At 26.1% G+C, this 25,520-nt stretch overlaps 1 protein-coding gene across 6 annotated transcripts in view; it reads left to right on the plus strand.

Annotated features, from left to right (window-relative positions):
* Positions 1-25,520, plus strand: part of LOC127064992 (TLD domain-containing protein 2) — a 103,428-nt gene that overhangs the window by 21,323 nt on the left and 56,585 nt on the right. For 5 of the 6 annotated variants that reach the window (XM_050996752.1, XM_050996755.1, XM_050996756.1 and 2 more), the window contains exons 2-3: positions 20,260-20,328; positions 21,669-21,775. In XM_050996752.1, coding sequence (XP_050852709.1) covers positions 20,260-20,328; positions 21,669-21,775 — 176 coding nt within the window. The remainder of the gene's footprint in view (positions 1-20,259; positions 20,329-21,668; positions 21,776-25,520) is intronic. The other variant, XM_050996754.1, reaches the window with a different exon arrangement.

Genomic DNA, 25,520 nt, shown 5'->3' on the forward strand with positions numbered 1-25,520 from the left:
TCTATCTCGTCACCGTAATATATCACTTTACAAAGACTTGATTCACTGTATTTATGTGAAAAGAAAAAACTTTTAGCGTTGACAATTTCAAACGATTTTCCTAGCACATGACTAACAATTTTTGTTCCTTTTTCTTTTTTATTCCTTTCTTTCTTTCTTTCTTTATTTTCTCCTACATATGAGTACATGCAACTCGACGTTTAACTTTGTCAACAGTACCTTGTTACTCATTTCATTTTTGAATCTTCAAACGAGAGAGACCAAGCCGGCTAGTTGGTTAACTGTTTAACTGGTTAGCCGGTTGGTTGCTGACTAGTTGGTTGATTGGTTGGCTGACTCGTTGGATGAATAGATAGCAGGCGATTTGCCAACTTTTGTTTGCCAAGAATTCTCAAGAATGAAGTAGAACTGATTCGTGGCCAGGTTTAATGAACGCATTATAAGATATAAAAGATGTCGTAGGTGTTATAACACAAAATACTGGCAATCACTTGTCGCGTACCAAGTTGTTTTTGTGCGAAAAAAAGAAGAAGAAAAAAAGAACAAAAATTAATTGCTTTAATCACTGTCTTTCGTGCGAATTTTATTTCTATTTTTCATATTTACGTATCTTGTAGATGCATAGTTTAACGTGTTCGAATAGTCGATCGATCTAAAGATTTTTTCGTTTTTTAATTTTTTATTTATATATATATTATTAATATAAAGGAATTTTTAATAAATCTTTTACATCGTTTAATTCTTTACTAGATGAATTTTGAAAATATGATTTAATTTATTGAAAATTTATATAATTTATTTGATTTTGAAAAAATTTTATCGATCTTTGTGTTATTGTTAGATTTTTAGAAAATTATTTATGTTAGCGTTCAATATAAAAAATCAAATAAGTCATTAATGGATTTTGAGACATCTGAAAAATTATTACACGTTATTATTAAAACTTGAAAAACTTAATAATTATAAATAAAATTACTAAACCTATAGATTAATTAAGCAATTTTTATAATTATTAATAATTCCATATAATCTTTCAACGAGTCACGATAAAGATGGAAAAATTATATATCGTGTGTGGGTATACGCTTATAATACTTTTAAATAATTCTTTTATTTTTTTTTTTTTTTTTTTATAATAATTTTACTACAACGGTAATGAACATATCGGAAAATTTCAAATGGAAAATTTTCAAATGACTTCATAAAGAAAGACAATGACGTATTTATCGAAGAATGGTTCAACTTCGAAGTTAGAAGAGAACAATGGTCGATCTACGTTTCGTTTCGTTTGGAACTGTAAAAATTAATTACATGCATACATTTCTAAGAGGATGTTAACGGCGAACTTCATGACGACACGAATTATGATTGGACGATTGCCGGTTAAATATTCTCGTGTACGACTGTCTGCGATAATGACGACGGTAAGTACGAAGTGACTAATTAAAGGACAATTAAATCTTCTCCGTTCTCCTAGGTCTCGCAATAGTCTTCTTGTATATACATTTAAAAACTTTAAACGATTCTTTTACACTACCAAGTTTTACGTTTTAGAAATTGAATTGACTCCTCGTTTTCTTTTTATTTGTTTCTTTTTTATTTATTTATTTATTTATTTATTATTATTTTCTCTTATTTTTCTTTCTAATATTTTCGCCTACAAATTAAGAGATTGAGATTTATGAAAAAGAAATTAAAAGTAGAAAAAGTAATTTATATATTACTTATTAATATAAAAAATATATGTGTGTGTCGTTTTTATAAATGTATATAATATACATAATATTAATATATATATAATATGGAGACATAATATTAATAATATATAATATATATTGTCAATACCCGATAATATGAAGCATAAATACTATTAATAATAAATTAATACATTTAAACAATACATATATATATATATCATTTAGATTATTTTATATTCTATATAAATAATATTAAAATTATACGATATAAGTAATCTATTAATCAATAATATAAAACAAATAAATTCTATTAATAATAAATATAATTAATATAAACCATAATAATATAAACGATATTAATAATACAAATATGAACATGATTTTTTTTTTCTTTTTATATATTTCTTCTCTTTTTAAATGATAATATCGATTATATAGATATTATACTAATTCTTATCTCGAGTATGTCCTATTACGTAATTAACTTTTCAAAGAAAACAAAATGATTTGAGATAGTACCTAAGACCGGTTCTTAAGATTACTGATAATATATAAAATCGATATATAAGTATATAAGTATATATATATATATATAAATATACGTAAATAATTTGATATTTCTAATTTCTTATCTGTCATATCTATTGGAATTGCAATTGATTTTCGTGCCGAGCAATCATGCCGATCGATCTTACGAATGATAATGAAGCTACATTTATCCATCTTTATGTTTATTCAATCTAGGACGTACAAGTTATTTTTAGAATTTTATCGGCGTTCACATCGATGACTTTTATCAGAGAAAGCGTTTCCATTGGCATAATATAACTGTAAAATCTATCTATGATTATTCACAGTGAATTAAAAGAAATTATTAATGCGTGTTAATACTTAATATCGATTTTTAGTAATCGTAAATAACGAACGAATCATCCATTTCGAAATGTTCTTATAATTTTTTTAAAGATCATTAAATTCGTAAAAAGAAAAGAAAAAAGAAAACGTCCTGAGAGAAAACGAGATATAATGCGTGTAACTGTCTCGTTTTTTAACGAATAAAATACGATAAAATATCTGGAATCATATTGATATTTTCTTTTTATATCAATTTATTTTATATTAATTTATTATTGCTCCTACGATTTTTAAGTTATGATCTGTACTTCAACAGTCATAAGGACATTACTGCATTTACGCAGTTTAATTTAATCGCGAACGAACAAATTGATGAGCTCTAATTATTATCAAACATTTTTCGATTAATAATTAACGAAATGAAACGTGATATATGTTTCATTTATAATTTTATCCAAATTGAAAGATCAAGATGATGTCCCTATGTGTTATAAATATTTTTCAATCAATAATTAATACAATAATCGAAATAATTTCATTGAAGCTATATAAAATACTATTGAGAAACTTAATAAATGATAAATATTTTATTTGAAAATTTAAAAAAAGAATTGAACGATTAGTTATATCAATTAAAAGATTATATTATGGCATCTTATTTCTTTCTTTTTTCTTTCTTTTTATTCTTCTCATTCCCTATCTCTCTCTCCCTCTCTCTCTTTCTCTTTTTTGATGAAACTTTTGTTAAACTTTTCCTCAAGCCAGAGAAAGACAACAAATTCTCTCTCTCTCTCTCTCTCTCTCCTCTCTCTCTCTCTCTCTCTCTCTCTCTCTCTCTCTCTCTCTCTCTCTCTCTCTCTTTCTGTCTCATTATACAACGTTCCCCTAATCACAATTTTCCTTCGTCATCGTATCAGTGTTCGAGCTTTAATCATTCTAACGGTAATGCGCTTAATAACAACTCGTGTGCTGTCAGCTACAATGTTTGCAAAAGTTTCTTTGTGTTAGTTACTTTACCTTGCCGCACTATGCAATGACGTTAATTTACGCGAGTTACAAAATGGAGTCACTTAAACCGAGGGATATTATTATCCAACGATCGCATTAAGAAATCTCCGGTGGATTTGCAATCAGCACTTTAGTCGAATATTTTTCATTGTCTCTCTCTATCCTTTTTATTTATTTTTTTTTCTTTTTTTAAGGAGCCATATACTACAAACTAAATAATTTCAGGAAAAATATTCGATTATCACAAAATTTCACATTATATTTATGTTGGTGTGAACGACATACGATTTTAAAGATTTCATTTGAAACGTTTCTAAGATTTCTTCTTTTATGTTTAAAATATTGTACACACACACACACACACACACACACACATATATATATATATAAGTATTAATTAATAGGAAGTTTGGCGGATTCTTTCCAAGATTTCTTCTACGATGTCTTCTATGATGTTTAGAATTATATATGTCCCAGTAAATATTTCGCGATGGGTTGAAATTACAAGAAAATTTATTAAGAAAAATTTTCACGGTTCTAAATCAATTAGAAAGTGCATATAAAAATTTGTTTTTACTCGTCACCTTTACTGTACTTACGAAGGTCAACATAGTTTCTTTTCTTTTTAAATGAATAACTATAAATTTTCATTTACATATTTATATAGTAGTAAAACAACCCCCTTCTAAAAAAACAAATGGGCTATAAATATCATCAATCGCAAAAAGAAAAATCATATCTGGAAAATTAAGACTATACCATGGAAGAAAAATAAGAAACAAAAAAAAAGACAAAATAACGCGTGTCCTTAAAAAAAATATTTTACGATTTAAACGAACACGCGAATAACTAAAGTCTAATGAACGAATTATCATGTACAATATTGAGAAAAAAGAAAAAGATAGAAAAGAACGAAATTCTTAAAAATAAATTTAAACGAATCAACCTAATGAACACTGAATGACCAAAGTCGAATAAATAAAATATCGAATGAAAGATAAACGAAGTGTGTATCCGATTGCTATGCCACATTAACGATCACTAACGAAGGTCACGCATTCTCAAAGACACGAGAGCGACGTGCATTAATTAATGGAAGATATTTATGTATGCGTACAAACGCACACACGTGTTTACATATACATATATACATATTATATACATGTATACATATATGTGTGTGTGTATATATATGCATGTATATATGTATTTATGTATATATATACAATATTATAAATATAATAAATATATGTTGCCATATATATTTACGTGTATATATATATATATATATATATATATATATATATATATACATACACACAGACACACATACACAGGTTGTCCTAAGTTTCTTTCGCTATCTGTACGCAGCTGGTTTATCTAGTAGTGTTTAAAAACGTATGTGCGTATGCGTGTGTATACGAAAGGACACAAGCCGGAAATGGTAAACCTAATAAGTCGGCCGATTGGCAATCGCTTTAAGGAATTGTTTATCGTCACAGTCGATAGTGTGTTACATATCGATAGTGTTCGATTCTCGTTCGATCGATTCTACAATAAGATATGTTCTTAATTAAAAAGTCAAATCACAATTTCGTTCATCATTCTATTATATACGTTGAAAGAATGAAATTTTTTCTTCGAAAACATCGACAGGGACATTTTATCGAATACATATTGATCATCGTATGGTGAGGTTTTATCGTCAAATTTAATTAATTACTGAAGGAAAAAGAAATTATTTATAAAAAATCTATTTAACACTTGTATCGTACATTAAAACAATATGGACGTCTACGTATTGAATTTACTTTCTTTTTTGTTTCGATTATTGTCTTTTTTTATTCTTATTAACTAAATAAATAATTATCTTTTTATTCACGAAACTCGTTAATTATCTCTCTCGTTTTCTCTCTTATTCTTACAATTATTACTATTTATTATTGAAGGAGTATTGTAATTATTTGTTACGGAACTTAAAAGAAAGTTTGTTCATTTTAATTTTCTAAAGGAGAATAAATAAAAATTATGATGTTATAAAAAAAAATCTTTCTAATTTAATTATTAATTCTATTTCTAAAGTTAAAAATCGTAACTTCAAAAATTAAAGTCTTTTATACAAATTATAGTTTTATCAAAATTCGTATATCGTTTTGTCGTCTATTAATAAAAATATTTATTAACCTTGCTTGAGCGCAATTATCAAAAACGAATGAAAATAAAAAATGGCAGTCGACAGTATTAGATACTGTCGATTGGTGCGATAAGAGTTAATTAATTCTATCGCAAATAAAAATAATTTTTGAAATTAAAAATGAAATCTGTAATTATCCCAAAAAACTTAATTAAAATATTTCGTTTCTCTCTCTGTATCTATCTATCTGGATCTCTTTATCTGTCTCATTTCAATTACAAATAAATTCAAATTTTATCTAAAAAAAAAAAGAAGAAAAAGAATAAAAATATACTTGTTTTTTCTTGTTTTTTTTTCTTTTTTTTCTATTTTTTTCTTTCCTTTATCTTTCGCTTTCGCCAGAAACTCGTTCGTCCTTCGATGGACGAACAAAAGAACACAGAAAACCGATCGTCTTCGTTCAAGGCCGTTTCCTTCGTAGGATCGATCGACGCCTCGATCACTATAGAAGGTCACTGTCCCCGTTTAAGGTCACTTTTAGAAAAGGAAATGTTATTCACGATCGATATAGAGAGAGAGAGAGGGAGGGGGAGGGAGAAAGAAAAAGAGAGAGAGAAAGAAGAGACTGACCCCTGCAACTTACGTAGGATTAGGTTCAAAAATATACATCCTTCGTTTAAAAGCTTTAACTCCATCCAAAAAAATGTCTGAAAGATAATAAAACTGTAAATATAAAAAGAAAAACATAAAACGCGTATGTGAAAAGAAAAAGAATGTAAAAATTGAAAAAACAAAAATGAAAAAATGAAACAAGAAAAAAAGAGAAACTGAGAAAGAATTCCGTTAAAACGTGTTAAAAATAACGGAGAATGTTTGAGTAATCATTACGTGATCGAAACAACTTTTTGTAAAAACTATGTATATATATATGTATATATATACATGATACATATATGTATATAACCGTCACTCGTAAAATTTGCATACTCTCGAATATATCATAAAACTTTCAAATGCATCTGCAAAGTTTATTATGGCAACGATCACGTCAACTTCTTTGTTGATATTTTTTTCTTCCTTTTTTTTTTTAAAGTTTTCTTTTTTAGGATTATCTCACCTCTCACGCGTACGCATACGCGCGCACACACACATACATTTCTTGTTGTGCGGATATGAATACTACATTTAAATTGCAGATATATTTCAATTAGTCCGATGACTTACAATGTAAAGATACATCTATTGTAAAACTAAGATGTGTTAATTTTGCATTACACGAACGTTTCTACTTATCTATCTTTCTTTTCTTTTTTCTTTTTTTTTTTCTTCTTTTTCTCTGAATGACAATTGCTTCTCTTTTTCTTTCTTTCTTCTTCTTTTTTTCTTTTTTTATTGCAAAGTATATTGCAAAGTATAATGCCACCTAAGGAATACATTTTTTTTTTTCTTTTTTACTTTTCCCTTTTTTTTCGAAAACTGGGTTTCCGTTAACTCTCATCTTCTTTTCTTTTCCTTGTTCCGTTTCTTACAGAACTTTATTCGAGATTAATTCGAGAACGGTATTTCCTACGTCATAGAATGAGTCATCGATATCGATCGAGACTCGAGTGATCGAACTGTGTATTGCATCGGATTAACGAGCAATTACCGTTTCGATCGTGATTATTCGTACGATATATATGTAAGTATATATCATCCATATAATTGTTGTTGATTAAAAGAAAAAAAGAAGAAGATAAAGAAGAAGAAAACAAAATAATTGGAATGAATATTATTAGCTTTATAAATTTTAGAACGATCATAGAAAATGTTAATGTCTTCGAATATCATTAGAATGTTTGTAATATTGGTGGGATGATTTAATGTTATCGTTGTTATTATTAGAATTATATATATATATATTGTAAATTATTATCATATATATCGTAATATTTAATATTACGAAAATCTCTAAATGATTTAATATTGTGACTATCTAATGTAGTATTACGAATATCATTAGAATGATTTAATATTATGAATATTATTTAATATTTTGAAAATCGTTCGAATGTTTTTGAGAATATGATTTAATATTTCGACAAATCATTAGGACGATACAATTTTCTGAATTTCTGATTTAATATTTTCTAAATAATTAAAACGTTTCAATAATTTATGAGGATAATTTAATGATTATGAAAATTATTAAGAATGATTTAACGTTTTGAAAATCATGAAAATAACTTATCGTTTTGAAAGACATTAGAATGATTTATCATTTTACTTTTATCTTTATCTTTATTTTCATCTTTACTTTTTCCTTTTTTGTTTTTTTTTTCTCTTTTACAAAAATGGTAATTAAACAGTAAAATAAAATTATTTAGTAATGAATTTCGTATCGTTATTTATTTCTTGCAAAAATGGCAATTGTTGTTAACTTATCGTTAACTCGTTAGTCCTAAACCATAATTGTTTTCTGGTCTTAAAGTATAATATAATGTAAGAAAATAAAACTTCCTTATTTCAGAGTTGATTAGAGGTCTGGAAGGCCAAGAATAAGGAAGAAAATCATAGATAGATCGTCCTTCGTTTATCCGCCTTTCGATCATTATCCCACAGCGAACTTTGAATTCTTTTCAATTACGAATTATTTTTTAATCTTTTTTTTTTCTCTTATTTTTCTTCCATTGGTATAATAAAATGAATAATGTAATCATTTGTTTTCAAATAGATTTTAATAAGGTCGCGTATCTTATTATCGACTGAATATAGGTCAGTCGGTAAAGTAGTTTCCTATCTTATTCCTTGCAGTAACAAGTAAATCAATGATATTGCGTGATAATGATACGTGTGTAACATATGTTTTAATACAACATATATGTATATTGTATATATATATATATGTATACGTATGGAATATTACAGTATATATGTATATAGATAATTGCTAATTCTCATTAATAAAATAATATTAATTAATTATTCTTATTATTTATAATAATAAACTCAAAAGATAGATTTAAACTATCGAAAATTTTCAATAGATTATATCTACATTAATAACGATAGTATAATATTGAATTAGTTAATGAATAATAATAAAATTTGTTAATAGAAAATACTTTTTCGTTTAGATACAGTGTTACAAAATTTTGATATTACTTATTAATGCTATTCAATTTTTTTTTTAAATAATGATTTATATAATATATATAATATATAATAATCTATTGTATATAATATACAAGATGTAATAAATCAATTGATCATTTTTGTTGTTTTTTTAGAAGAATATTTGTTTTTCCTTATCAATACTTTCGTTATCAATGTAAGGTCATTATATAGATCAATCAATGAGTTTTATATAAAAAAAATGTATATTTATAGAATTTCTACAAGATCTTTCTTTTTCTCTTATCAATACTTTCGTTATCAATGTAAAATCATTATATAAATCAATCGATAATTTTTATAATATAAAAAATTAACAATTAAAGAATTTCTAAAAGATTTCCTTTTTCTTATCAATAATTTCATTATCAATATTATATTATTATTATATAGATCCAACTATGATTTTTATATAAAAAGAATTTACATTAATAGAATTATACAATATTAAAAAAATATTCTTTCCGCCTTATCATATAACTCGTTCTACTCGTCTACGTTAAACCAATATTAATAGCATCAGCCTATATTACATTGATCTATGTTAATGGCATCGTTAATTAATCTTTCTCGTTTACCGTAAAAAACAAAAAACAAAAAAGAAAAAGAAAAGAAAAGAAAAATCAAAAGAAGATATTAGAAAAAATAAAATCATTTCTCGATTGCAAGAGATACGAAAGACGATACTCATTGTCGAATACTCGTAAGTCGTAACGTAATCGATTGCAGGAAGATCGACTGCTGAAGGTGTTGCAGGATATTTCGAAATGGCCAACTTGGTTCTCGTGCACCGCACGATCGCCTTTCTCTCTTTCGATGGAAGTTGTCTGAACAGAAAAAGAGTCAGACAGAGAGAGAGACAGAGACAGAGACAGAGAGAAAGAGAGAGAGAGAAAGAGTTATCTGTCTTATAAAAAGGGACAACAAGAAAGGCCCTGAGAAATCGTTCGTAACCGCGTACATGCGTTACGATCATGCATGCGTGCTCGAAGTCACGCACCGATCATAATCGAGTTCGAGTACATAAATACATACGTACATACATATATACATATATATGTATATATGTATATATAGTTACATGCATACATCGTTAAGAAAGAAACAACTCTTTCGACATGTTATAATACAAATATGTAATTCGTTAGAAAGCTGAACGTGACTGACGAAGTGGCTAAAGTAATCAGGAAAAGAAGTAGCTACATAAGTTCTTTTTTCCTTCTGTTTTTCCTTTCTTTTTTCTTTTTTCTTTTCTTTTTTCTTTTCTTTTTGTATTATTATTGCTACTATTATTACATCGCAGTGATGTAAGTAAGAAATTATCGATACGCGCCATTTCTTTGATTAGATATATATATATATATAGTATATTTACATATACATACATGCACATATCATATATTTGTTTCGCGTGTGTGTGTCTATGTACGTTTTTTTTTCTTTTCGTTATGATCTCAGGTTATTATTATAATGTAACACAGAGTAGATTCAAGTAGAAATTTAATTTTTTGGTATTCTTCACTCGTTAATCATTTTTATTATTTGTTGAGAGATTTTTCTTATATGGAAAAGAAATAAATTATATAATAAAACAATAATTGCTTTTAATACGTAGTAAAACCGTCTAACTTTAATATTATAATATGTAAATAAATAATATTTAAATATATGTGTGTGTATATATATATTTCATTTTCATTTTCATAATTATTTATGCACATGTATATACAAAAAAAAATTGTAATAATACCAAAATAACTGTTCACAAATTGTTAATAAAATCACGTAATATGTTCACGTAACTTTTTAATCTATCGATCGTTCTGGATCATTATGTTTTCTTTCATAATAGGATGTTGCTATCGTCGGAGCAATATAATTTGCAAGAATTAACGAAGAAAGAGAAAAAAGAAAAAAAAAGAGCTGTTATTTACTGTTAATATAACTAATATAACGGATTTGAATCGAAAAATAAGTGAATGTTTAAGACCAAAGAGATCTATTAACGGAATTGGGATCTAAATATAAACTATCGATGTATTTTTTCTTTTACGACTGTACCATATTCGCACGTTCCTACCCACTTTGAAATAGCTTTTTAATGTTAATGCGTTTAGTTTACGAAAACGTTATTTCCTTTCAAGTCCGTCGACCGAAACGCGAACGAATAGTATAAACGTTTTAAAGCTTTTACCGTAATTATTGATTACTATACTTTTATTTCATCTTTCATTCTTTATACAATACATGTATTTATTTATATATTTGTTTATTCTATTTATTTCATATTTACTAAATTATTAAAAATGTTTATAAATGTATTTTACTTATTAAATAAAATATATACACACACATATATATATATATAAATACACATAGATATATTACATATGAAAATCATATCTCATATCAATCTAACATCTAAGAAAATTACATTAATATATAATGTTCGAAAATGTCATTGATCAAAAGTAACAAAGTTAAAAAGAGAAATCATTTCCAACAACAAAGAAAAAAGTCTTATTATAATTTTATTATTATAATTTGTGTGATATTAATTTTATTTATAATATCGTAGTAATATATTTATTTTTCTCTTTCTTAATTCTGATTATTTTTCTCTAATTCTTTGTATAAGCATAATTTAAAAAAGAATCTTTATTACATCGTATTATTATCCACGTAATAAGTATTAAAAGAAGGAAGTAAAAACAAAGAAAAAGAAATAAATAAAAGAAATGCATTGGGGTTGAGATCGTATCGGGTCGGGTTAAAATATAAAATACAGGAATTATCATATTAATGCCGTAAACGAATTCAATGCGATATTTTTCTTTTTTCTTCTATCCATCGTGATATATTATCATACCGAGTTAGTTATAATTAATTCTCTAGCATATGCTTACCGTTACACGTCGGGAGAATTTTTAATTTAACCTTCTGCATTCAACGAGAACGTGTATCCATTTCGAGGAAACATTATATCTATCTATATTATTATTGATTATTATTATTATTATTATTATTATTGTTATTACTTATGATTAAATTGAATTAATGATCATTTAAAAAAAAAAAGAGAGAGAGAAGATACCAAAGTGAAAAAGCGGCAACAACAAATCGAAAATTTGGTTGAATGATTATTACTAAAAAAAAAAATTTATAAATCGAAAGAAAAAGATGAAAACATGTAAAAGCATTAATACAACTAAAGAAGAAATTAAAAAAAAAAGGAAATGGTAAAACTGTTCTATTTTTATTATAAAATAATATGAAACTTCCATTATCTGTAAATTTGCATATTTAAATTGTCTCTCTTTCGAACATTTTATTATTCAAAATACGTTTTCATTACTATTCAAAAACGTATTTTCTTATAAAACGTTCTATATGTATGTGTGTGCATATATATATATATATATATATATATATATATATATATGCACACATGTATTATTGATAAAATTAAAACATTACGTTCGTTCCAATCAAATTATTATAAAAATAAAAGAAAAAGAGAATTACTTCATGTTTACGTCTCACATTTTACGTCTCACATTTCATCATTCACGTCTTCTATTTTTCATTATTTCATCTGTTTTTCCTACGCGCAAAATTTATGTCGAAATCGATTACGTTTGTTCGATCAAATGAAACCATATTATTACAAAAGAAAATATAAAGACAAAAAAAGCAGTAAAACCATTATTATAAAAAAATACGGAACTTTCATTATCCGTACATTTACATATTTAAATTGTCTCTCATTCGAACATTTTATTATTCAAAATACATTTTCATTATTATTCAAAAACATACTCTCTTTTAAAATTATATATGTGTGTATATATATACATATATATATATATATAATATTGACAAAATTAATTTCGTGCTTATCAAATAATTATAAAAAAAGAAAACAAAGAAGAAAAAATTACTTCATCCAAGTACATAACGTCTCACGTTTCATCATTTACGTCTTTTCCATTAATTCATATGTTAGTGAGTCTACTTTATCTACCTACATACAAAATCGATGTCGAAATTGAACACGTAAGTAACTAAGTACTTACGTCGGAGGAAACGAATCGCCATGACACATAGTAACTGCAGATGCGTTACTAAATCATCCAGCGTAAATATCCGTAAAGTTGCTCGTTGTAAAATCGGCACTGTACGTTCTTCTTGTTTTCCTTAACGAAACGATAGTTCGTTAAAAAAAAAAGAAGGGAGAAAGAAAAAAGAAGAAAAAAAGATAAAAAAAAAAAAAAGAGAACGATGAACCAAAACACAAAACAAACGTGAAAAGAATTGAAAGAAAAATAGAAAAATGAAGAAATGAAAATTAAAAACAAAGAGAAAAGACAGACAGAAAGAGAGAGAGAGAGAGAGAGAAAGAGAAGAAAAGAGATAACGATCGATCGAAATCTCGAAATTTTGATATCGAGCAAACCATGTAAATCATTGAAAATTGCCTTAAAGTTACTCGTAAGAAAAGTGTCGATGTTTTTATTGGATAAGGAAATTCATGGATTGGCAACGTGCATCGGTCTTATTATTTATATCCAACGAGACAAGAACGAGCACTTGCTCGTGAAACGGAAGCTTATTGATTCGCCTTCGTCCTACGCTTATCGTCTACGACGTAAAAGAAAACGCGTTACGCATTCAACCTTCCCCCTTCACTCCTTTACCCCTTTCAATCACCCTGCTCCACTCCACACATACACACCCACCCATCTCTTACCCCCATTTTTTTTTTTATTCTTTCTATTTCTTTCTTCCTTTTTTTTTTTAATCTCCTTTAATCCTCTTCTGTCTCCTTACGAGATAATATCTTTTGTATTGCGACAAGTAATTTTATATAACGACGTTAAATTGCAATTCGATGTGGTTTTAATTCTTTAGAAAAAATAAAAAAAGAAAAGAAGAATAAAGGAAGAAAAATATTATGAAAAAAAGATTCAACCCATCCTGTTTTATATTTTTTTGTAGTATTAAAACTTGTTATTCTTTTCTTTTATTTTGTATTTTGTATTTTTGTTTTTACTTTATTCTTAATTCTCTTTGTATAGTCATTCAATTAAGATAATGGCAGCTTAACGGGGTAATTATTTTATTGCGAATATTTCTTTCGTTTCTTTTGTGTTTCTTTCTCTTTTTCTTTCTTTTTAATCTCATCTCGTCAATGTGTCACGTTGTCGATTGAATTAAATAATCTTCTTCAAGACCTACCTCTTACCTTCATTTTTTCTTTTTTTCTTCTTTTTCTTTCTTCAATAACTTTTTCCATTTGGAATAATATGGCGTAAAGGATATTAATTGCGACAGCGAAGTTATGCAATTAATTATATAGTTTTAAATTAAGAAAAAAAAGAAATAAATAAAAAGGAAAGAAAAGAAAAGGAAAAGAAGATGAAATCTAAAAAACTTGAATTCATCTTATCTTATACCGATTGTAGTACTGAATTATTATTTTTTTGTTTCTTTTATTTGTTTTCTTATCTTTCTAAATTCTTAAAACCGTAGAATGAACAAAAGGATGACATTGGCAAGTTCATTCGGCCATTTTTCTTTTTGTACTCATTTTTTTTTTTTTGTATACAATAATAATACCATCCTGCTACATGATATCAAATGATCGCAATGATTGCGAACTAATATATGTTATTAGCTCGCTTTTTTCTTTTCCAACTTATTCAAGAACTAATCTCAGTTTTCATCAATCACGTACATTTCTTTTTTTCTTTTCACAATGAAATCAAATCAACTTGATATATTAGCATGCCTATTTTGAAAATAAAACTTGAAGATTAAGACAAATCACGTACGCCGTATTAAATTAGCTGCTATTGTGTTAAGATTGTGGGTTAAGGTTGCGGGCGAAAGGCAAGGAAAAAAAAGGGCATGCAATTTGCAATTCCTATGGTGTGAAGGAAACCGCAAAAAAAAAGAATTATAAAGAAAAAAAACAACAACAAAAAACTACCTTAACGAGTTACATATACCTTAAAAAGTTAAATTAAAAAAAGAATCGGTTTTTTTTCTTTTGATTTTGATTTTCTTTTGATACCCGTTTGATAATTTTATACTTTAAAAATATTCTCGAAAAATTTGAAAGATTGTCCAATTCTAGACATAATATTTATCTTAAATTTTAAATACTATTTATAATACGATTATTTTCTCATATCATTATCTTAGTCTTCTTTGTTATACGAACATTTTTTTTCGAGAGATATAATTATCCTTTTCTTTACTTCTTTGAGATCATTAAGAGACAACTGAAATCTTTTAATTGTTAATTCAATCAATCGATATTTTCGTTATTCAATGAAAACATTAAAAATCAACGTCGTAAAGGATTAGTTTTTTGTCATGTTTCTTTTTTTAATGTACTTTAAGAGCTTCTCATTTTTTTCTTTTTTCTTATTTTTAACAATAGAACTCTGTTTAGATTCGACATCGATAATTCCAAGAAGATAACTTATTAAAATTTTTCGGTTGAAAAATATTCCCGGAAGTACATACATTTAATAATGTTTTATTAATAAAGTAAATCACACGCAAAAAAAAGCATCATAAAAATTATCCTTTTCTCTTTTTTGTAAGCATCAAGGTGTATATAATCTCTTAATGACTGTTATCTCTCGTTTGATTGAACTTTTATTTTCTATAAAAAAAAATCTAAGCGATGCACGATAAAAAAAGAATGTAAAAGTCATTTCTAGAATTATCGATTCGATAATATTTATTTTTAAAAAATCGTTTGAAAAAAGAAAATTTCAAAATGCAAATCACCGTAACAGAAAAGTATTTAAGTAGGTTTATAAGTTCTTGATTAAACTCTATTCTGTATTTAGAAAAAAAGAGAAAGAAGGAAAATTCTTTTTTATAAAATAGTCTGTTTTAACGTAATTACGACATAGTAATTTATACTACTTTCTCTAATTTTCTTTTCCAACGAACGAACGAATGAACGATTATTCTCGTCGTGGTGCAGCTTTAATTACAAGACACATAACTTGGCTGAGAATCGATCGATCGGCCATAATAAAAAGTTCTTAGTAACACTCCGTAGGATTTCCACTTTCGAATAGTAAAGTATACGGTCTTAATATTACGAAATTAATTAATTAATTAGATAATTAATTAATTAATTATTTAATTAACAATCGTAATTTTCTATCTGAGATGAACTTTGTTTAATCCCTTAAATTCTCGAACGAAGTAAGCAAATTGTGCATGAATTCGCGTTTAATGATGATCAATTGAATTCAATTTTCTACGAGAACGATTCTAATCGAATTTTATCTTGTAAATCGAATTTTTATCTTATTCATTAATTCGTAGAAATTGTTTTATACGTACGAATATATGTACATTTCATATATCAATGTGTATAGATTAATATTGTACATATATAGGTATTATTAAAAAAGTTATGACGAATCAACATCGACGAATGCAATCAAAAAATACGTGATTTAATTTGATAAAATGAAATTGACTCTACCGTACGATCTTCTATGGCTTGATCGAAAGAAAAAAAAAAAAAAAGAAAAAAGTATTTATGTCATATTACTGTTACATCGAAACCATTCAATTTTCATTTTCCTTTTTTTTATTTCGCAGATATTTTATAGGGATTGATTTAAATGGAACATGTGTATGTCAAATAAAAATAAGAGTAAAAATAAATAAATAAACAATATGTATGTATGTGTATAATATATATACATACTCTTTTCATATAGTTTATTTATTCTTTTTTATTATAGTATAACAAGTAAAATTTTTATCGATACGTATATACATATACACATACCTATATATACATATAAAAATTTTATTCATTGTTATCGTCGATATTTTATTATTTTATTATTCTCGCATGCTCCAAACAATTGGAATACATTGAAATGAAAAATTAAAATAAAATGAAAAAAATAGAAAAGCAAAAGTTTAAATCGAAAAAGTATCCAGAGGATCTTGTTAATTCGAATCGAAATTGATTCGATTCGAATGAAATTGAAACTGGGTGAATTCGACCCTTCAATAAAATCGCACTCTCGGTTCTGATAAGGAATATAATTATCAAAAAAGAAATTAAATAAAATAAAATAATAAAGAAGAAATAATAAAATTTCATTTACAAGAACGTCGCATATCGATGATACGAAACTGACCAAATAAATATCGTTGACGTCATAAATAATGGATTAGTTTAATTAGAAATAGTCTTTCATAAATAGAAGTAAACCGAGCACCTGTTTTACTTGGATGCACAAAGAACTTCTTAGTCGTTTTAATCGAGGGAAACATCTCCACGGTAATCAATTCCTCTCTTCTTAAATATGTACATAAATACATACACACATATATACATACATACATGTATATATACATATATAGTATCTATGTATTAAATATATACAAGTATTACACCTATGTGCGTTTATGCGATTTCGAAAGTCTCGTGCTGCACGAATAGATTACTCATAGTAATGGCAAATTGCCAATCGTTTACCTATTTTTATCTTCGTAACACACATCTCTTAAAGATTTTCGAGTTCTCATTCGTCCTTCCACGCATAAAAATGTAAACTTATTCCGTTTCGATTAGCTTGGCGAATACTTTTTAATGTTTTCGTATTTTAATATTCTTTCCTTCCTATTTACCTGTTATTCGAGTCGGTAATAACGAAATCTATAATTCACTTTATCTTTTTTCTTACCGACTGCGATAACTGTTTTATACAGGATATTAAATATTAATATAAGTATTAAATAAATAATACTGTATTAATATATTTTTTTGTTATTATAAATGTTTACTATTTTATATCGAAATAATGAAAGAATATATCTTATATAAAAATAAATCGTATATTTTGATATTGTTCTATCGACAAAATCTTTAGTATTTTATATCCAAATGGATAACAATATAGGGTAATTTTTATAGAAAATTGTTAATACTTTATATCTGAATAAAAATAACACAGATAGAATTTTATTTAATGGAATATTTTCTAGTATTTTATATTTAAATGAACAATACTAATAGAGTTCCGACATCACTTGTATTCACCAATCTAATAATTTCGAAAGGAACAGTCCATTTCCTTTTTTTTTTTCTTTTTTATTACTAATTTTCGTGTTCTAATTGTTACACGTAACACATATAATTATACTTCTTTGAATTGATTATTACAGTATTGTAAAAATTTCAATAGAGTTATCAAACAATTACTAGAGAAAATGCAACGTTACAGATAATATGCGTATGTACATATATGTGCGTGCGTTTACGTGTGTACGAATATATAAAGTTAATAAATAACTAATAGTATAGAGTATTCTTTATTGAAAACGGAGTATTTTATATATAAATAAAAATAAAGCTATAGAAAGAATTTCGTTCAGTGAAATATTTTTTAGTGTTTCACGTGTAAATAAACAATACTAGTTTTTTTTTCTTTTTATATATATATATATATATATATATATATATATATATATACATATATTGAAAATTCCAATATCACTTATATTGGGCCAAACCGATATAAAGTGACAAAGGGAGAGTTAAATATTTTTTTTATATCCCTCTATTTTGATGTGTTCTAATTGATACGTACAATACATACAATTAACTATCGCAATTGATTGGAAAGTTTACTATGTTACAGCCGGTACACGTGCGAGTATAAAAAGATAGATATTGTATTCAAATAGATCTAACGTGTGTTACCTTTCATAGTATTGCATTTTAAGCGAACCTGTGTGTAACAATTTTTTTCGTAAGAAAATTCATGCGACTATTAATTCTAATTTGATACGCACTTTGAATCTATCGTGAGTTTTTTCTCAATTACGGTTGAAATTTTTAATAAGTTCTTTATACGCCATCATATTCTATTTCTATCGTATTACGAAGATCCTGTTTAGAGCAGAAGAAATAGAGCAGTTGAAATTAGAATGATAAATTAGAAGATTTTCCATGTTTTCGTTAAAAGGATTGATTTGGCGGAAGCGAAAGAAAAAAAATGACGGATTATCTTTCGACAATCGTAAATTTTCCCTGACACATTCAACGCGGCAAACAAAAGCACGATGGCGAAAAGAGGGTAGGAGTGCGAGTAGGAATTGTGATGATGGGTGAGATGGGTGTTGGAGAATACATTCGCGATAAACGCTTTTCACTTCCTACCGGAAGATAATTAATCTATCGAAAGAAACGTTTTCGTAGCTTTCGTTCGTTTAACTTTAAAAAAGTAGGATAAAGAAAAGAAAAGAAAACGGAAAAGAAGAAATAAAAAACTTGAAAAGTGATATCTTTGTTTGCGATATTTATCCGACGAAAACATGTAACAAAAAACGGTAATGAGAAAAAATATTATTATCTGATATTATTTTATTTATTTTTCTTTTTCATTTATTCGCAGTAATTTCACTCGTAAAATATAGAAAACAATTATATTGGATACGTATGACCGAACTTATAATAATATCATTTTATTAAGAAATGATTTAGATGTTTTATTCTACATTATTTAAAAAAAAAAAGAGAGAGAGAGAGAGAGGGAAAAAGAAGGAAAAGAAAAAATAAAAAAAGTTACAAAGTTGAATTATTTACAAAAAAAAAAAAGAGAAAGAAAGAAAGAAAGTAGCATCAGAAATACTGATAATTTGTTTGATAATTGTTTAAAGCATGCTTTTTCTGTTTCTTCTCGTCTTCCCTATCCCAGCCCGCTCGTTTTATTTTGTAAATCGATTGTTTTTTGCGTGGTAATGATTTAAAAAAACCCGCACGCTTTTTGACGCCTATGCCTTTTTGTGTTTTTGAAATGTTTACTGTTATTTTTGACTTTTTGTTTTCTTTTTATTTATTTATATTTCGACCGCTTTCTCGCTTTAGAGAACGATACTTATGCAATGTTCTTCACATGATTTGTGAAAAAATTCTTCTTCCCATAATTATCATTATCGATATTATAGTTGTTATTAATAAAAATAAAATATATATATATGTATTTTATATATACATATATATTATGTTATTATTATAAATTATTTTTGTCATCGTTTGATATATCGTATATGGATAAATAAAAAAAAAAAAAAAAGTAGAGAAGAGATCGATACTCCGAACAAAATATAGTTTTCCATCCTTACTTTTTTTCTTTTTCTTATTTTTCTTATTTAAATCTTTTTATTAGATTTTATTATATTTTTATATTCCTTTTAGTCTTTCTTTTCTTTAGATTATCCTTTCTTTTATATCCCTTTCTTTTTTCTCAATTTTGTTCAATCATTTTTAATTTTATCATTTTTTAAGCTCCACTGCATGTAGACTGCATGTATTCTTATTGGCCTTGTTTTGGATTGTTTGTTACACATCAGGTCCAGGCGAATGTCCCAGGATGTCACACATTCGAGATCAACGGAGAGTCTTATAGGGACTTACACCAGGTACGTATGTAACATCGTAACAAAAGCTTTCATCGATGCACAGTGTTTCGTGTAAATGGATGTTCGTAACCGAGAAAAATAAAAGCATAACAATTCGTTCGTTTATTTATTTATTTATTTACTTATTTTTATAATTAATTACGTGTTACGTAATTCCCAAAACATGAAAAAAGTTACGTTTACTTATTGTATTAAAAATAAAATAAAATAAAATAAAATAAAATAAAAATGGAAGAAAAATATTAAAATGAAATTATCAGAACGCCAAAAAAAAATGGAAATTCGAACGAATAAATTTGACATTGAATTAACAAAGTTTATATAAAAAAAAATAATTAAAAAAAAATCGTATTGACATTATATTCTATAAAATTATATTAAAGATATGTTCAATAAAATTATATTGGAAAAAAAATGCATTGATTTTTGCATTAAACTTTACTCTTCAGTTTAAACAACAGATTGATATATTTAATAAAAATTATAGATAAATAATATTATCAATTATTTACTTCGTTACTGTCGTTACTAATATTTCAGGATCTAAGATCTTTTTAAATTTTAGACTTGAAATTTTTTATGTGTGTCCATTGAGCGAAACACTGTGCTGTGCCACTGTTCGAAAACGAAATGATTTCTTTTTTTTTCTCTCTCTTTTTCTTATTAGTACAAAAATTGTGAAAAAATTCTTTTTAATTCCACGCTAGTCTTTAATGGTAACTTTAATTTTTACTAATTATCATTTATATATTGTAAAACAATAAAAGATTGAAATACAACAAATTTTAAATCAATAAGAAATTTCTAATACTCAATGAGAATAAATCATACGATCGATTATCGATCGCGTTCATTTTTAAATTGAGATTTTGTGTTAATAAATTAAAAAATTCTTTCTTAAATCTCTTTTATCTTTGGAATTATTTTTTTTTTTTTTTTTTTATATACGACGGCATTTATACACACGCGTATGCACGTTTCCCGCTCAACGCAACACAACACACACATATATAGAGAAAGAGTCATACAAATACACGCATTTGCATATATATATATAGCATATAAAGAATAGTGCATGCTATGCTGCATCTATATGTTAGATTTATAGCTAGATATTCGTTGTCGTTTATGTATCTAATGTTTTCTACGTAGAAAATAAAAAAAGAAAAATATGAATAATAAAGAAAAAAAAAAAAATAGACGAACTTTTTAGATCAGTCATTTAAATATTTCAACGTTCGACGATATGGGGCAATATATTTGTGTTAATGTTTGAAATTCTATAATAATTAAAATGATTATTCTTCTGTCTAATCTATTTATCGTTGGAATCTTTACAGGAGTAAAAGCCGTAGCGTGGATCACGGATTCACAGCACCATTTGATTTGGATACTTTGAGGAACAAGGTCGAAGGAAGATTCGAATCCGTCGACAAGCTATCGAAAGGTGAGACTTTGATTCTAATTAATATCGATCAATGTATCAATCGATCAATCTTAAATCAAATCGATCTACAAAATTACGAATAATATTTTTATTCGATCATTAATTCAATTCATAAGTCATATTATTATTATACTAATTTTATATGACTTGAACAATAATTAAATATCTATAAGAAAAATCTGTATATTTATTAGGTCGAACGGTGTTAAAACTTGAGAATTAAATCGAAAATTTCGAAATATATGATCGTGGACATATTTAACTAGTAATCAAATTAACCTACATTAAAAAGTCTCTGTTAAAAGGCGGAAGCATGAACATAGGATTAGAAGGTAGCAAATGAAAAATGAATTAGAGGTTGCCCTTGTAACGAGATATCAAGACTAAAACGAAGGTCTCGAGATCATGGCTATTTAACGACTATGCAACCTTACAAATCCGACGAATTACATTGACTTACTTTCTTAAAGTGGCACGGACGCCATGTTCCTTTCTATCGGGACATCGCGATTATTCCATTCGATTAAAGGATTTGTATATATGTGTGTGTGTATGTGTCATTATATCCACGCCCCTATATTCACACGATTTTTATTTTCATATAATTATATTAATTCTACCACGTAAAAACACAGGAATGCGTAAGTATGTAAGTACAACACGTATATTTATATGTCGTTATATCCACACCCGTATATTCATATGATTTTTATTTTCGTATAATTATATTATTTCTACCACGTAAAAACGCGTTGGAATGCTTTAGTATGTAAGTGCAACACGTGTGTGTATATATGTATGTATATATATATATATATATATATATATATATATATATATATATTTACACAGAGAAGGATCGTGTAATTGACCTAATAAAACGAAAGATTTATGAAATCGGCCAAATTTCTTCGAGGCTTGCCAACTTATTTTTCATTGTTCATCGTTTTATCTGACATCATCTTGGAACATTGTTGAAAGTTCGTTGAAATTAGGCCGACGAAAAAAAGAAAAAGAAAAAAAAGAAAATGGAAAAGATAAATGGGAATTTTATCCGTTTTCAAGCGCGAAACATTTTTCAATATTTTTTACAAGAAAAACAATTAATATAAAACATTCGTTATGATTCATTCATTTAATATCAATCGTGATTGATATGAAAAAAGAAAAAAGTCGATCACTGTTTCGTACGAAACATTGTTAAACTCGTAAGAAATAAAAAAAATTAAACAATAACAAAAAAAAAAACATTTGGTCAGTTTTATCCGATTTCGTTTTCATGAAAAAAAATTTTCGAAATCTTGTACAAATCTAAATATCTCTCGAATGAAATTTTTGTTTACTTTACTTTAAATTTACATATGATGTGATAATGATTCAACGTTTAAATATTTTAATAAAGTAAAATAATGATCATTAATGATTCTCGCTAATATTAGATAAGATTAAAAGAGATACGTTACGTATTACACTAATACCGACATATTTTAATGAATAATTAATTATTAAAGGCGATTACCGTAACAACAACGAATTTTTAACAAGTGTCACAGTATCATAGTGTTAGATATATTTTCTAATACCTAACGTCTTTCAATCGCGAAGAACGATCGCTAAAATATTATCGAATCTCAATTTGTTTTTTACGATTAGATTGACATCGAAATCGTTAAATTTTAGACCATTAGCTTTTCCACGGTACAATCTAAAAAATTTTATTAATATTATTATCTTCGAGTTAACAATAAAATTTGAATGAAGTAAATGAATATAAAAGATATTTTGTAATTATAATCTTTTTTGTATAATTTATGTATGTACGTGTATGCAGATTATATAATATTTATTTTACTATTTTTATATATAGGTAATTTTGTTATATATACATAATCTATATATATTAATAAGGAAATAATTTACATTATCTATAATATATAATATAATAATCTCTATATAATAATTGATTATATAATAATAATAATTTTATTTATTAGAACTATATATATATAGTTTATATAAAATAATAAAATATGTATATAATAATTAATGATCTACGTATAAAAACAATATATAATAAAAGAGTAAACGTATTATTTATTTTTCACTTTCACTAAAAAACGTAATTTTTTCATACATATTTACTTATCAGTATTGTCTTTATCCAAAAGATCATTCCATTTAAAGATATTGTTTTATCAAATTTTTATAAAGAATAAATTAAAATAAAATAAACAGATTAATAGATTAAACTCGCGCGGTTGAGAAAGGAAGTACATAACGAACATTTAATAAATAATTTGTGCAAAATCTGTTCGTTAAACGCGCATGCACACGTATCATACAAATTATTACTGAAATGAAACACACTTAATTAACATCATTTAATTGCACGTATCGTTCAATGTATCTTAAGTCGTAACACGACGAACTTAAATGATGATGTAAGTATTTACATAATTCCGCACGACGATAACAAATTTTTGATGTTTGAATTTGATCGTTTTTCACGGCACATTTTATCCGAACGAATTTTTTAATCTTATTAAAAATATATTTATCAATTTCAACGTAAGACTTCACAATCGAATAATTACAATGAAATAATTAAAAATAAAATGGACACCTAAGATCTTTCGTCGTCTATTAAAGTTATGTTCGCTTTCTTTTTATTTATTTAGTTTTTTATTAATATTTTATTTTTTTATTCTTTATATAATTTTATTTCTCAATCGGCAATCGGACGTTACGTAGGCGTGATACACCTATAATTGGCTAATCAGCACAAAGTGGCTTTTATATTTCTAAATAGGTCTACATTTATTAGATTACATCATCATGCAGAATACGATGGGACCAATAAGAAAAAAAGAAAGAAAGAAAGAAAGAAAGAAAGAAAGAGAGAAAAAGAAAAGAAGTCTTACTTCATACGACTCTAACTTCTCTGAAATATATGTACATACACGTACACACACACATACATAGGGTGTCCATTCACAAATGTCCATCAGCAAATATTACATGACCGATTAGTTATATGAAAATTTATTTAAAAAAATTTGTATGTCTCCAAATTGGAATCTCTACGAAGTACTTGTAAACATTCTTTTTTTCTTTTCTTTTTTTGCCTTTTTTTAAATAGACTTATAATTTGTTTACATACTTATATAGCAGTAATTATATGCTACTATCAAAATGATATCTAATAAAAAAATTCTTTACTATGTGTGATTTACAGGATAATTGACACCTTCACGATTGATCAACAAATTCGTACTTCACTGTGATATACACTCTGTGCCATAACTCTGTACGACATAATCAATTTCAAAATATTATATGGTTCGACGATTGTTTTTAAAAATCGTTCTATAAAATATTAATTACTTTTTATACTTAATATAGCGATTATCTGATAATCGATAAGTACTATCAATTTTTTTACTATACATAATTTTGATATTTGAAATTATTATATTAGTTTATTTATCTTAAAAAGAATAGAAAGAAAAAAAAACTAGATTAATCTCTATAACTCGAAAAGGTCGCAAGTAAAAAAAGAATTGTTTATATACATTTTTTAGTAGGCTAAAACTAATCTTTCTAATACATATGAATGTACACCCTGTACACACACACATACATATAACTCTTTCTTTCGAAAATGAAAATATTTAAATGATCTTTGTGATTATATTTCGTTCGAATTAACGATACTTTCTTACGTTATAGCGTATATAGCACTTAA

The sequence above is a fragment of the Vespula vulgaris genome, chromosome 7, assembly GCF_905475345.1.
Source record: "Vespula vulgaris chromosome 7, iyVesVulg1.1, whole genome shotgun sequence".
NCBI lineage: Eukaryota > Metazoa > Arthropoda > Insecta > Hymenoptera > Vespidae > Vespula > Vespula vulgaris.